The 15,817-nt window shown below is 33.4% G+C and overlaps 2 protein-coding genes across 2 annotated transcripts; one reads left to right on the top strand and one right to left on the bottom strand.

The window, feature by feature from the left end:
- Nucleotides 1-6,484: 6,484 nt before the first annotated feature.
- Nucleotides 6,485-11,402, bottom strand: LOC106343453 (protein CASP). The gene is made up of 19 exons (XM_013782672.1): nucleotides 11,149-11,402; nucleotides 10,771-10,881; nucleotides 10,458-10,636; nucleotides 10,213-10,362; nucleotides 9,917-10,005; nucleotides 9,720-9,829; nucleotides 9,477-9,571; nucleotides 9,309-9,364; nucleotides 9,030-9,195; nucleotides 8,815-8,907; nucleotides 8,558-8,686; nucleotides 8,300-8,419; nucleotides 7,980-8,060; nucleotides 7,582-7,692; nucleotides 7,342-7,485; nucleotides 7,151-7,252; nucleotides 6,975-7,054; nucleotides 6,806-6,898; nucleotides 6,485-6,713 (listed from the first exon to the last, which is right to left on the bottom strand). The coding sequence occupies exons 1-19, from the start codon at nucleotides 11,249-11,251 to the stop codon at nucleotides 6,653-6,655; spliced, it is 2,073 nt and encodes a 690-aa protein (XP_013638126.1). The 5' UTR covers nucleotides 11,252-11,402; the 3' UTR covers nucleotides 6,485-6,652.
- A 780-nt stretch (nucleotides 11,403-12,182) lies between these two features.
- Nucleotides 12,183-13,086, top strand: LOC106294270 (protein PLANT CADMIUM RESISTANCE 7). Its single transcript, XM_013729834.1, has 4 exons — nucleotides 12,183-12,263; nucleotides 12,375-12,446; nucleotides 12,537-12,749; nucleotides 12,955-13,086. The coding sequence occupies exons 1-4, from the start codon at nucleotides 12,209-12,211 to the stop codon at nucleotides 13,014-13,016; spliced, it is 402 nt and encodes a 133-aa protein (XP_013585288.1). The 5' UTR covers nucleotides 12,183-12,208; the 3' UTR covers nucleotides 13,017-13,086.
- Nucleotides 13,087-15,817: the final 2,731 nt, after the last annotated feature.

Genomic DNA, 15,817 nt, shown 5'->3' on the forward strand with positions numbered 1-15,817 from the left:
ATATTATCGAGATGAGTACGTTAATCTTACAGATGAGGGGGAGCCTCAAAGCTATGAGGAGGCCATAGGAGACACCCATAAAGATAAGTGGGTTGAAGCTATGCAAGATGAAATGCAATCCTTGCATGATAATCACACTTATGAGCTGATGAAGCTACCAAAAGGAAAGAGAGCCTTGAAGAACAAGTGGGTGTATAGGTTGAAGTATGAAGATAGAAGCTCAAATCCAAGATACAAAGCTCGATTGGTTGTGAAAGGATTCAACCAAAAGAAAGGCATAGATTTTGAAGAAATATTCTCTCCAGTGGTGAAGATGTCCTCTATCCGAGTGGTTCTTGGTCTAGCAGCAGTTCTAGACTTGGAGATTGAACAACTCGATGTCAAGACGGCCTTTCTACATGGTGAACTCGAGGAGGAGATCTATATGGAGCAACCTGAAGGATTCAAGGTTCCAGGAAAAGAAGACTTGGTGTGCCGATTAAAGAAGAGTCTTTACGGTCTCAAGCAAGCCCCAAGACAATGGTATAAGAAGTTTGACTCCTTCATGGTGGATCACAACTTCAAGAAAACCAAGAACGATCATTGCGTTTTTATAAAGAGGTACGAAAGCGGCGACTTTCTCATATTATTACTCTATGTTGACGATATGTTGATTGTGGGCCAAGATCGCAACAAAATAGCCGCATTGAAGAATGACCTAGGAGAGTCCTTTGCAATGAAAGATTTGGGGCAAGCGAGACAGATTCTTGGAATGAAAATCACTCGGGATAGACCAAAGAAGCTTTTGTGGTTATCCCAAGAACGATATGTTGAAAGGGTGTTGGAGAGATTCAACATGAATAAGGCAAAGCCAGTGAACACTCCACTTGGTGGACATTTCAAGTTATGTTCGGAGCAAAGTCCAACAAGTGAGAAAGAGAAAGAAGAAATGAAGACTACCCCATATGCATCAGCAGTAGGCAGTCTCATGTATGCTATGGTGTGCACCAGACCGGACATTGCCTATGCAGTAGGAGTTGTGAGTCGCTTTCTAGCGAATCCAGGAAAGGAGCATTGGAAAGCAGTTAAGTGGATCCTACGCTATCTACGAGGCACAACGAAGAAGTGTCTATGTTTTGGCAATGGAAAATTGGAGCTGAACGGTTACACCGATGCAGATTGGGCTGGTGATAAAGATTCAAGGAAATCAACATCAGGATTTGTGACTACCTTTGCAGGGGGAGCTGTTATGAACCACACAAGTAAATTAAGAAAAATTGAAGGAGCTTCTACGGCTAATCGGATAAATACTACTCATTCAAAAAATGCATTGAGTTAGAGCTTTACGAGAAATGTTTCTAGATTGCATAGCGTTTGACTATTTTTTTGACCCGTTCTACCTAAATACGTTATTATGCATACAAGTGCTCTGATGGATCAACATTTCTTGCAGGGAAATTAAGAAGATAAAATTATATGAGATAACATGTAAATAAGGTGTTATTTGAAGTGGGGAAAATGAAGTAGTACGTGGTTCTCATATACCTGACTTTTGTTGTAAACTATTGTGGTTCTCTTGAAGACTGATGATTTAAGACGAATCTTGATACTTTGATAGTGAAACAGAGCGAGGAGATGCTATAAGGTAATTTCTAAACTAATCTCCTCATCATATATCTATATCCAACTTAAAGAGTGAAAACAAAAACATGAATTGGACTAGGTTTTGTCAATGTGATAAAAACAGATGCGAGGAGCACATCAGATATGAGTCATGCACGGTTGAAAGAGTCAAGGGAAGAGGAAGAAAATGAGCTAGAGAATACAACAAATAAAGTGTTCAAGAAAGTGAAAGAAAATTCTAAGAACATATAAAAAAAGTCTTACCAAACATGGTGGTCATTACCACGATCATACCAAACCCGTTTAACCTGAGCCAATTACGAGATACCTTTTATGGACATGAGTTGACGGATACTTCGGAGTTGGTGATATGTTAACTTTTATATATTTTTCCAAATATTTCGAGTATCAAGTTTGATATAAGAAGATTTAATCCTTTTACCAGTTATTTCATTGTTTTGTAAAATGGAAGCTCATATCCAGGTGTTCAAGTTTGAAAGAAGAGTAGACTTGGGTATCTCATGTTTTGGTAGATCAATGTCATAGGGATGTCTGCTTAAAATGAACAAATTTGGTCAGTGCTTTGAAATAGAAGCAAGAGAAGTAGGGCAAACCAAAACCTAATGTCACACCTGAAAGTAAAATTGCTGTAAGAGATTAATTCAAGCGAATGTAGGAGCTTCTTTCAATAGTAATTTTTGAACGTCTTATGAGCTGCTTCTTATGAGCAGCTCATTGATAATTTATTGTTAAGTATTATAAGTTTTTCGCCAACATCTATGTTTATGTGATTGAGACCAGCTTATTGCTACAATTGTGCTCTTTTTCTTCCTCTTGAATCAACATGATAGGAGAAACAAGTGCAATTAAGTCCTGCTATTAGCATATCCGAGTTTTGGCTTAGTGTTTGGAGAACTGAGTGTATATCCTCAGTAAGTATATGAACATATATGTACATTTGGCAGTATTTTATTGTTTTTGTTTTCAGTAATGTATATGATATATATGAACTGAATAAGTTCTCTGTAGAAGAAACAACAGAGGACTGTTTTAATCAAGCGAATGACAAATGGTCTTCTGTTTGCGAGACACAAGGAACCAATGGTTATACTTACTATCTTGCCTTTTCAATATGAACAAAAATTATTCCTAAGTAACCTACAATCAAGAGTTGTATCATTATTTTTGCAGCAAGACGATGAATTTCCAACCCAAAGAAAAGGGAAATAGCTGATAATGTTCCAAAGATAGAGAATCTGAAGATTACAGAAAAAATACAATAAAAAGATGGAGAAGCTGAGAAAACAAAAAGAGTAGTTTCAAGTTTGAAATACAAAAGAACTCAATCGAAAAAAGAAATAGATATGATGGACGAATGAAAATGGTGTTTTATCCACCCAGCTAAAAAATTAAATCTGCTATCCCTAATATGCTTTTATATGATGTTATTTGTTTCATGGCTTTCCTTTTTGAACGTCCATTCAATAAAACCTATTGAATTATATGTTGTGTGAGGATATTGTTTTGTATTGTCTACTCATCGTAATTGATTTCGGGATTGTAACAAAAATCGGTGTTCTTTGTATTTCGAGACTGTAAGCAATTTGATATGTAGTCGACTGAACTTAAGAGCATATAGCATGTGCAAGGGTATGTCTCTTTTTTTTGCATGGAACGTCCTCAGATCTATGTCATTCAGCTCCAAAACGATATATTAATTCAATCAATAGAGTTATTATAACAAAGTGTCATCAGAGTATACAAACCAACATAAAAGTAAAGACTAAGGTCTCTTAGATGAAGCCCGAATTCTTTATTTGGACAGAGTCATTAGCTTTTCTGGAGAGTCGTTGTTGGTTTATATGATTTAAATATTAAGTTTTGGTGATGGTTTATTTAAAAACTTTATCTTTAGTTTGGTTTGGTCTGTTTTATTTTTTATTTATATTGTATTTTCATGAATTGGTTGGAGAATAATATTATTTTACGTGTAGATTTTTTGATTTAATTTTATTTATATTATTAAACAGTTCAATTTGGTATTATAACTCAATGATTCTAAGTTTAAACAAAATTTAAATTGGCTGTAAATGTTACAATTGTTTTATACAAAACCTAAACAAATAAGATAAATGTATTTAAATCATAAATATGTTTAGTAACTTTTACTTATCTTAGTTATCATCTGATTTCAAGCAATAACAACAACAATTTTTATGTGTTAAAAAACAACAAATTCTGAGTTAAAATTATTTTTAATTTATAGACACAAGGCAATGAATAAATACAAAACAATTTTAATTTCTAACAATTTAATATTTTAAAATTGATTGTGATATATACACAATTTATATTCAAATATAAGTGCAATTTTTTTAGTTTAACTAAAGATTCTACGAATACCTCAGACGTAGCCCGGGAAAATCTCTAGTGTTCTTTAACGAAGGCATAATTGGGCAGGAAAATAATGTCAAAAATTAGGATCATGCAAAGACAAAAACATAATGTGACATTAAATGCGTTTGGTCAGTGGCGGAGCCAGCTCCACCTTTCACTGGGGTCAATTGCATAATTTTCTTATGTGACACGCATCAAATACTTAAATCTGCAACATTTTCAGTATTTTTTCTCAAAATACAAAGAAATTTTTTCTTTTGATAAAATTCCATGTGGGTCATACGACCACCCTCGCATTAAAGTAGCTCCGCCACTAGTCTGGTTTAGCTCGATTTGTAAAGTAAAGAGTGTCATGCAAATTCATTAAATTCTACTTACAGGTTCCAAGATGCAGATCACATTGGATACTTACCGTGATTACTCTATTCACATACTGATTCCCTTACCTGCTGAATCTCGTATCATAAATTGGTTTAGATTTGGAAAAAATGTAAAATAAAGTAACTTATGTGAATGGTTTGACCAAAAAAAAAAGTGTACCTTATGTGAACGAATGAAAAGACCAGACCATATATATAATAATATAATAGGTCATTTTTTGCACCACGTGCAGAAATAATTTTTTTTAAAATTTAAATTATTTTTAAAAATAATTTTTTTGTTAATTTTACATTTTATTATTTGCTTACAATATTTTCTTTAAATTTTAGTTTAATTATATGTAAATATTAATATAAAATAAATATTGTTATTTAAATTTAAATTTAATAATATATACACATATATTTAAAATTATAATCATGGAAATATTTTTATCTATTTCTTAGTTAAATGAAATAAAATCTTATAAAATTAAGAGAAATTTTTGTTCTATAATTATCAAAACGTAAACTAAATAATGTTTCTAAAATATGTAGATATTAAAAATAAGTTAATGTAATTGTGATTATAAATGTTTTTTAAACTGCATAAAATTTTGAACAATTGTTCTACTAATAAAAAATATATAATTATAAAAAATTAATTAAATAATAATTCAACAAAATAAAATGATATTATATTTCTATTTCTATTATTATATTATGTATTGTTATATTAATATCTATGAGTTATAGCCATATTTTAAGAAACTTATCAAAAATATAAATCAACATTAAATATAAATATCCATGTCATAATTATCTTCAAGCCAAATCATAATTGATATAATGTCATGTCATGATTTTTCTTTCAAAATAGATGTAGAGATTGCACATGACAAATCATTTCTCAAATAATGTGTTGAGATGAATGTATGTCAGAGAGATATAATAGGGGTGAGCATGAGCGGATATTATCGTAATTTTTATTATATGTGAATTGTTTCGTAGTTTAAAGATACATGGTTTTCCGATTTGACTTGCTTAAGAAAAATACGAATATTTAGTTTTCCGGATATCCAAAATATTTATAGATATATGCGAAGATTTACAAATATTTATGAATATTTCATCCATTTTGTTTAATACAAGTAAATCTACAAATAATTATACAAATATTTTTTAAAATATCTCTTACATAATATAAAACAAAAAGTAAAAATGAGCGAAACTATACGTTTGAATTTTAAAAATTAATTATCTTTTATAAAACATAAAATTTTAGAAACAAAATAAAATTATACATTTTACAACTCTCTATTTAATTTTAAATGTAAAAACTGTCATATACTTTCATCGGTAATTTTATAAATAAAATTATTCATCGGTAATTTTATAATTAAAATTATTTTAATTAGATGCTAAAATAATAATTATATAAAATTATACATTTACAACTCTCTATTTAATTATAAATATACTTCTATTTATAAAATTCGAATGGATCGGATATTTTGTTCCGAAGATTTACAGATATCTGAATTTTTGGATCAATGGAAATGAATAAAAAATCGAACCAAATTTAAACGATAAAATGCTCGTCCCTAGACATAATACACACACAAACATAAACACGCCATTGTAGGGTCTAAGCAATTATTATACCTTTCACATCTATGCTTGTGGGGAATGGACTTGTATTAAAGGGTGACGACAAGATATTATGGGGGACCAACAAAATGGGAGGATTGGCTTTTAATATCGAAACTAAAACATGGGGGGAGTGAAAATGAAAGGAAAGGAAAGGAGGACAATATCATGAAAGGTTTACATGGAATAAAAACAAAACTCAAATAAACAACTTGTTGGAGCCAGGCTGACCAAAGTTGACGAATGGAGAAGACTCGTTTACAACTTCGAAAGAGTCAAGTCGCCAAGTGGTGTGTTTGGATTCCGTCTATCTTTGCGATTGCATCTATGTTCAGCAGTTTTCACCGAATCCCTTTTGTTGTGTATTTCTTATCTATATCTCTTCGTTAATTTAACACTTTTGAGTATCATGACATTCAGTAGTGTTTTAAAAAAAGAGTGTACCATTCAGTCTGTATACCTTGCGATATTCGGCATTTTCTAAAAGTAAAACTTCTCTGTGGCTTTTATATATGTATATATATATATATATCTAGTTATTTGGACCACTCTCTGTACATATGATATCATCATCCCACTGTTCTAAAAAAATTCCCAGAGAAGAAAACAAAAAGGCAAAAAAGTTTAAAGGAGGAGTGATTTGATTAGAAACCGCGAGGGAGGTTTGTGGTTGTTTCTGTCATCGGAGTCTCCTCAGCTCCATGGCTAAACCAACAAAGAAAATAAAAATGATAATCGAACACATAGTAGAGTTATAACCCCAAAACAAACTAACAAAAATTGGTGGATATTTGTACCTGAGATAGCTGAGAGCAGACATACGGTAGAGACAAGTGAAGACCAGTACATGCAATCCTATTGTGTAGAAGAACGCAAACGTCCTCGCATACCTAAAACAAAACCTAATCAGTCCAACGTATTTCTTGAGATGCACTTAATTTTGAATATGGAGAATGAGCGGGTTACTTGTTTCCTAGAAGGAAACGGCCACTGCTTAGTGTAATCCGATCTCTAATTCCCAAATCTTTGACCCGTTGCTCTCTTTCCTGTTTGAACACACCATATAGTTTACATGAGGCTGGAATGGTTAATACTACTACTAACTAATGTTTGTGTAGAGATAATGGAATAATGTTTTTAACCTTTTTCGAGAATGCTGCGAATGGGTTGATATCATCCTCGTATATTTTCTTGTATTTAGATTCCACATCCGAGCTAAATCCGCTTTCCAGATCTTCCACATACTGACGTTTGGAGCAGTATTTCAACAAACCATGGAAATAAAACACGAGCATGATGGGACAGAGAAATGTAATGTAGAAAAAGAAAATACCTTCTTTGATCCTCGGGAAACAACTTTATCATGGTTATAGTCTTGGACGTAACGGATTTTGCCATAGAGTTTGACGTTGTCTGCTTTGGTCTTCTCCAATTCGTCTGTGAGAAAGCCTATCTTCTCTTTTAATCGCCTTATTTCCTGCAAAATAGTAGAGAAAACCCAGAGCTCAAATGAGTTTTAACCAAAGACAGAAAACAAGGATTAAAGTGGATCTTCCAAGTGCATTATTGTTACCTCTTCTGTTTCCCGCAACCGTGCTCTGAACCGATCTCTTTGGCTGCAGATAACTTTCAACATTGAGCTTTGATCTTGATCTGTTGGAACATGTTTCTGCTCCATAGGAGACTATCAAAAGGAAACCAAAAATGATTAAGAGCTACAATTAGTGTTAAGGTATATATGAAAACTTTCAGATGTTGTGACATCAAACTTCAAACATATATAGTAAGCATACAAAGTAGACAGTTTAAAATCATCTATTAAAGAACTTAAAGCTTTATAGTACTGGTTCTAGATCTTAGTTCAGAACCATTTGGTCCTTTCTCCTTTCTTTCGGGGAATATTCTCAGCTTCAAGAGTGCTGCATGAAAAATTGCATGACTCATGTCTACACATATGTCAGAGAGAAGTACCTCAGACTGCTCAGCCGCACCTGCTTCTGAGAACTCCCACTCATTAAATAGAGCACCTTTTCGCTCTTTCGAACTGTAACCCTGTGTAACAAGCAGAGAAGGTTTTAAGTACAATCAATTTTTTTTATCTGGTTACTTCTCTCGAGTAGCACATCTACCATAAGAAAAACTTGTTTCTACAGAATGAGAAAATCATCATAGTCTCAGAAAAATAATATACATTAATTGATAAACAGCAAAACCTAAAGGATCTCAGAAAGCAAATAACAAATACAACGAGAAGAGAAACCTTGAAATGGTAACCACGCACTCCTACATACCTTCAAGATATCATCTTCCAACTTTTGAATCAGTCTTTGCTGTTCATTAACCTTAGCTGTCAGTTCGTCTCCCTTGGCTTCAACCTTCTCAAGCAAGGAGGTTTTCTCAGAAAGTTGAACCTGGGATAAAAAGTGGGTTAATCGACCAATGTCATTGACTAGAGCATGTTCGTGTCACTGAGAAGGGAAAAGAGTAACGAAGAGACATAATTACTAAAGAGCATGGGGTGTCGGTTCATTCCGTAGAAGGTTTTGTACCTTTAACTGAGTGACCTCATGCTCCATTTTTCTGTTTTTATCAAGAAGAAGCGACTCCATTCTGCTCATCTCTTCACCAGTGGTAGCAGCATCCCAGTCCTCAGCCTCAATTGAATTGTAACCTACAGCCTAATACGCAATCACAGCATCACACTTTACACAATAATATTATTACGAGGAAGAATAGAAGATGGATCTGTGGCAAGTCATTAAAAGGAAAAGAAGCAAGCACCAAAAACACCAGAAACGATAATTACCTGCAGAATTTTCACTTTCTTACGCAGATCATCAACTAGTTTTGCTGATGGTCTTTCTTGAAGCTCTTTCTTCATCTCTTCAATGACAGTATCCTAGTTAATAAAGAAAATGTCGACATGCAAACATTAGACATGGAAAGCTATATCAAATTGATTTCCAAAACAAAAAATTCTCAGTATAAACTACAAAAGATAGCACAGATTTGAGATTTCACCTTTTTATTGAGCAACGAATTCAATTTCTTTATCTCGGCAACATGATCTTCTCGCTCATTAGCTAGAGTAGTCTCAATATTGTGAATTTCCATATTAAGCTCTGATATAATCTTCTCTTTTGCAGTTAAAGAATTCTCCAGCATATTATTTGAATCTACATTGTCACTGCAGTGAACGAGCACAACAAAAATACAAAAATCAAAACAAAGAAAAAACTTAGATGCGACCTAATTGAACTGTGTCTTGTTAAATGGACACTTCAGTGTCAACAATTTTACCTATTCTTGTTTTCAGTGTCTTCATTAGCTGTTTGCAGCTGAGACCGTAGATGTCCCTGTAACAAAACAATTACAAAATTAGGGCGCAAAATTCTCCGGTTTATCCTGGGACATTCCCTAAATTCAAACATGACATTTAAAGAAGGAAAAGAACATTCTGTGAAAGACCTTTTCCCTCTCAAGTGTAAGGAGTCGCGTTTGAGCACGCTCCACTTCATCCATCAATAGACCAAGTTCAGATTGCTTTGTCGCTTTTTCTTCGTCTGATGTTATAGATAAAAGTAATGTGAACAGATATAAAAAAGATTGAAAGGAAAAGTGACAAGTTTTAAGAAGACTAATCATGTAAAGGAGATTATCCCAATTATGAAAACACAAAATGATTCACCATATTAAGGGTCAATGCACAACCTGATTGAGCACGAAGTTCAAAAAGTTGGCTCTGTGCTAACTCATGCAATTTTTGCATAGTGGAGACACTGTCTTTTGCTTGCCTTAACTGATCTTGCAAAGCTTGCTCCCTGTACAAAAGGCGAATATGAAAATGTTGGTGACGGCTCAAAAACTTTTAAACACCCTAATCATTCACGAAAAATATATATATTTACCTATCCTTTAAAAGCTCCAGCGTTTTCTGATTTTCCTCAGCCAGATTTCGTTGCTTTATCTCAACAACCTCCTTGATTTTTTCTTCCATCTGAATCCAAATAAACGATATCACTGTTAATCTACAACATTCATCATATTCAAGATTTGCTTGGTCTTTATAAAGCCTTTATGGCTCGGTATAGGTTTGCTTGGTCTCCGGGTATAGGCATTTAAGAAAATTACGCTTTACTGACAGTCACATATGTCTAGTTTTATCCCTATAACAATTAGAACACGAGAAAAAAAGGAAGCTAACCTGCTGCTCAAGCTGACGGTTCCGTTCTTCTAGTCTCCTTATTGTGGCCTGTTGATTTTTCAGATGAGTCGCTTCTGTCCTAAATTCCTCAAGTTCAACTTTCATTTTTCGATTCTCAGATTCCACATCAGATAATTTACGCTCTTGCTCCTGAAATACAGTAAATAGTAAGTCCAGTTAATTATCATTCAGGCAAGATGACTCAAGGTTACCATTATAGTAACGTTAGGGAACTGGAGAATTACAGCAATAGACGCAAGAGCAGGAAATGGATCGGGTGCTTCATAGAGTTTCTGATAGATGTTTAAGAAAGCATTCTCCCCAAACTTGGCCCTCTTGGTGATATTATCAACTTCTTCCTGATACCCCTTGAGCAAGGAGTTAAACATACCAAGTTTGTCCTCAGGCGATGCTTTTTTGAAGTCTGTTTGCAAGATAAAACCATAGAACATGTTAACATCTCCCATCATATTCATAAAACTGATATGCCATAAACATCATCAGTTAGATCCCCTATGATGAGGTCTTAAGCAAAATAAAAGGTGAAACAAAAAGTACCCCTGGTGCTCTCTGCAAGCTTTCGTCGATTCTTCTGGCTGTTTTCTTGATTCTCAGCTATCCTAAGCCCTTGCTCGTCAAGTATACTCTTCTCCTTCTCCAAATCAAATTCTGAAACAAATATTTGATGATAACAATTAACGCAATCAACTGAAACTTTCTCAATCGGATCACATTACGCTATCATTTCGTTAGTTCTCCGGAATATTCAATGGCAATCTCATCACATCACTAGTTTGATTCACACCCTTACTCCTTCAACTGAATCCAAAACTAAACCTAAGCACGAATCTCTCCTACTACAACAAGCTACCACTCAGCTTCACCACGATTCGAATCAAACGAATAGATAGCTAGACGTATGAATCTGAAACAAACCTTTCCAAAAACTGGTGACGACAGGAATGGGAGAGGTTGAAGAAGAAGAAGAAGAAGGAGGAGTTGTTTTATCTCTCTCCGATCCATCTTGCAAGGCCTCCATTCTCCTCGTATTCGGATCCCGATCTCACTCTCCGGCGAACACAAGCAATACTTCAGTACGAAGAAACTTTCTGGGAAAGTGATATCTTTTCCTTCGAATCAACGATAAAATTTCCCGACTGTTGTTTTTTTTTCCTGGAAATTTTACTACTGCCGATCGGATCTGCTGATGGTACATTAGAGCTGGGTGGTAATATTGTAATTGTACTTTTAACACTTTAACAGGCTTTGAAATATTGAACCACTGAAGCTATTTCAAATCTAATGGGCCGATGATTGAGATGTACAAAGGCCCACTTTAAAGGCCTAAATTCAAATCAAAAACAATTAAGAAGGGATCAGATCACGCTTTAACGCGTAAAACTGTAACTATTATATTTTGAGAAAATCGTATCAACTGGCTATTCTTACGGTCTTAAAAATGAATTCAATGTTTCAAAATATCAGTTATAAATGAAATGTGAAAGAAGTTTCCTTAACCGTACAATTGGGAGTTAATATTTACAGATATTTTAGCATATTTTTCATTTATTAAATTAGCATATCCTGAGTACACTTATATTTTTATAATTTTTTTTGATTAATAAATTATATTATAATATTGTAGGATTAAATCAGTCTAAAACCCGTTTTTTTTTCCTTACATCAATCAAAATCGCGGTAATAGTTAGATAGACATGTTCTAAATGTAGAATGAAATTAATATTATCCAATTAAATCATTTTCAAAAAATCATAATAAATCAGTCTAAACGTTGCAAGCTGTCCTCGATGGTAGAAAATCATTTTCAAAAAAGACAAAAATCTGCATTGTAAAAAAGTGCGACGAACTAAAGTTTAAGCATTTATAGCGACGAATTGACAACATTTCAACCAATTATATATACTCAACATCCATTCATAATTTCTTTCACATCATCTTCAATCCTCTTTTTACCAAAAGAACTCAACACTTTACGATGGAGAACCAATGGACTTCTGGTCTTTGTAGCTGCATGGAAGACGGCAAAACTGGTAATTAGAGTCGTTACTTAGAAGTAATCAAATCGTCAGTAAATACTTATACACATACTTGTTTTATCATGGTTTAATTGATTTTTTTCCTTTTGATTTGCGTTGGTTAAGTTTGCCTTACATGTTTCTGTCCGTGCGTCGCTTTTGGGCGGATCGCTAATATTGCTGACGAAGGAAATCACGGTGAGTCATACATGTATATATTATTTATTGTATTTGTGTGTAAACATGTGTAAATGTATGCGTGTACTCATGTGACGCGTTAATATGTAGGTTGTGGGGAATGTGGGATATTTTACGGGCTGATATGTTGTGTGGTCGGGCTGCCATGCTTGTTCTCATGCACTTACCGGACCAAGATCCGACGCAAATTCGGGTTACCGGAGTCTCCAGCTTCGGATTGTATCACTCACTGCTTTTGTGAAAGTTGTGCCCTCTGTCAAGAATACCGTGAACTCAAGAACCGTGGTCTTGACCCTTCTATTGGTAAAGCAATTCTTATGAACCTTTTTCCCAAGGAAGAGAGTATAAGTTCATATTATTCATATACAAAATCATCAGTCTTTCTTATTTTTCTGTTTTCTTTTTTTTTTTAAGAATTTCACATAGCATTATTTATCTGTTTTTGACCGGACAAGTTTTTTGTTGTTGATAAACTATTAATGCTGCATTTATTATTTTGGTGTAATAGGATGGAATGAGCATATGCAACGGGCAACATCTCCTCCTATGGGTCAATACATGAAGAGTTGATTCTAAAGTTTCAAGTTTCGCGATATGTTTTTTTTTAGTGAATGGATGATTTAAATTCAATAAGTGGTTCAGAAACACAGCACCTTTAAGTGTGTTTTAAAGTATTCAGTTTAAATGATTTCAGTTTTCTTAATTTTGATTTTGGTATAATGAATAAATAGATAAATTATGATGGTGTAATAACCCACATATATGTTTGGATAAAAATTGAAAGCATCTCCAAAAGACACTTTATAACTTCAAATATGAAGTTTTTTGCTTTCCAAAAAAAAACTTCAAGTTTTGAGGAGTGGAACTCTATATTTGAAGTTTCACTACTCAAAACTTCAAATTTGAACTTTCATATTTTTATTTGCATTTTGATCCCTACAATTATACATCACATTTATGATTCATAAATATTTTCTTGTTTATTGTTTAATCCTTATAAAAATTATATCTCATAAATATTTTAAGTTTTGTTTACAAAATCTAAGTTTACACATAAAAATAAATAAAAACTTTAAAATAAGATTTAAAATATTTAAAACTAGATTTAGATAACAAAAATATACAAAAGGATCTTAACAAAAAACTTTTAAAAAATTACATGAAAACATAACTATTACACAAATTCAAATATTACAACACTAATAGTCAGGTAAGTTTGATCCAGAACTTTCAAAATTTCTAAATATTGTCCAATTTTTTTTTTGTGTAACTGAAGATGGTTGTTGTTGTTGTTGATGATGATGTCTTTTCGTACAATTCTTTCTTGTTCATATTGAATATATTCACGAGTATTAATATCATCGATAAAATTTAGTCTTTTAGCAATATTTTATGTTTCTCTTTTACTTTTTTGTTCTAATCTTATGTATTTACAAGTATTAGTATCACCCGATTTCAACAATTTTTATCTCTAATCTACAAATTAAAAATGTGGAGAACCATTTTTACTTCGAAATGCACTAGTAGATCATATATGCATTACGAAAATCACTTTATGGAATAATATGGTATTTGGCTTGAAGTTTAATATTAATCAAGTCATTTTGTTTAAAATTTTATAGTTTAAGATAATATTTTATTAATTAATATTGTTGTAATATGTTTATATATGTGCTAGTTATTTACAATTTTTTTGTGAATTCAAATTATTTATGACAAATATAAGGATCATATTATAAAATACAAATAGTCTTCAAGTTGAGTTTGAAGTTTTTCTTCTGGAGAACAACACATTTAAACTTCAAACTAGATTTTGATCCGCGCTTCGAAAGCGCGTTTTTTGGATAATATTATAATTCAAAGTTGTATTATATCAAAGAAGTAAAATTTTTAAAATTGTATAATCAATGAATTATTTTATTCAAAATTTTATATGTACACTTTTTTACAATTTTTTTTAGGTCTGGACATTTTATTAGAACAAAAAAAAAGCTGAAATCACCCCAAACATATAGGTTTGGTTCGGGTACGGATCCAAACCTATAATATACTTTTTTGGACTGCGACTTTTTGTTCAAGTATGGGTCCTATCCGAACCTCGATCGGTACCCAAAGTATCCAAAATATTTTCTATGTATTAGGTATATTTGGGTGATATTAGGAGTTTTCAAGGCTCCTAAGACAAATGTTGTAGTATAAATGATTGTCGAACCAATTCCAAGGGATTTCAAGCACTGAGAATGCAAGTACTTACTTAATCTAAGTGCAACCGATGATTTTAAAGGTTTTCTAAACTAATGATTATTACTAATGCAGTTTCAGAATAATAAAAACGGTAAATGAGTTGACTTTCTTAACTAAGGAAATGAGAATTCATAGGCATAGGAATTAGACCTTTGGTGATCAAGTTTCGAACTAAGGAAGGCAAACGAACAATCAAACTATCAACCTTAAGCTTAGACACGATTCTAAACAAACTCTATGTCTAGATGAATGTTCATTTACTAACACATTTCAAAAAACAAATGTCTTCGGTTGAATAATGTGGAAGCAATCATTACTAACAGGTTTAAGGCTATCTTAGCATTTCTAACAACAAATGTCTTTGGCAAAATATGCTAAAAGCTTAGAAGAGTTGTTTCAGGCATTTCATCGAACACCTTTCGGGTGGGAAATGTCTAAACATCAACTTTTGAGAAGCTAACTCAGAAGATGCATTATGATTACTCTACTAGCAAGGTTTTGGAATGATCTACTCTAAAACATCCTAGCTCTAACCTAATCACCCTTAATCTTCATAACCCATGAATTCAAATGGTGATTACTCACTACTCTTCATGATTCCTCTTAAATCCATTTTGGATTTCAGATTAATCATACAGAGGGATACAACAACGAATTGGAAACACAAAATTGCAATAACTAGATGAACAAAGATGATTCAAGAGATGAACTTTCCAAAGGTTTTTTCTTAGAACATAAGATAATCTGTCTGGTGGCTGCCAGGAGTACTTAAAACATAGGTTTTCAGAAGTAAAAACGTGCATAATAAAATGACCAAAAGGCCCTTGAGTAGAAATGAATTCGAGTAATCAGACGTCGCGCAGCGACCTCCAGTAGTCGCTCCGAGAGGTCGCTCCAGGCTTCGGGAGCGACCTGGAGGGGTCGCTGCGAGACGTCGCTCTGGGTCGCTCTTCGCGAGCGACCTCGCTGCGTCGCTCCGGTCACGTCGCTCCGAGTGATGGAGACGCGAGCGACCTCGCTGCGTCGCTCCGGTCAGGTTGCTCCGGGTGATGGAGACGCGAACGACCTCGCTGCGTCGCTCCGGTCAAGTCGCTCTGAAAGGGTGTCACAGCGACTTCACGGTGTCG

Source organism: Brassica oleracea, chromosome C5 (genome assembly GCF_000695525.1).
Source record: "Brassica oleracea var. oleracea cultivar TO1000 chromosome C5, BOL, whole genome shotgun sequence".
Lineage (NCBI taxonomy): Eukaryota > Viridiplantae > Streptophyta > Magnoliopsida > Brassicales > Brassicaceae > Brassica > Brassica oleracea.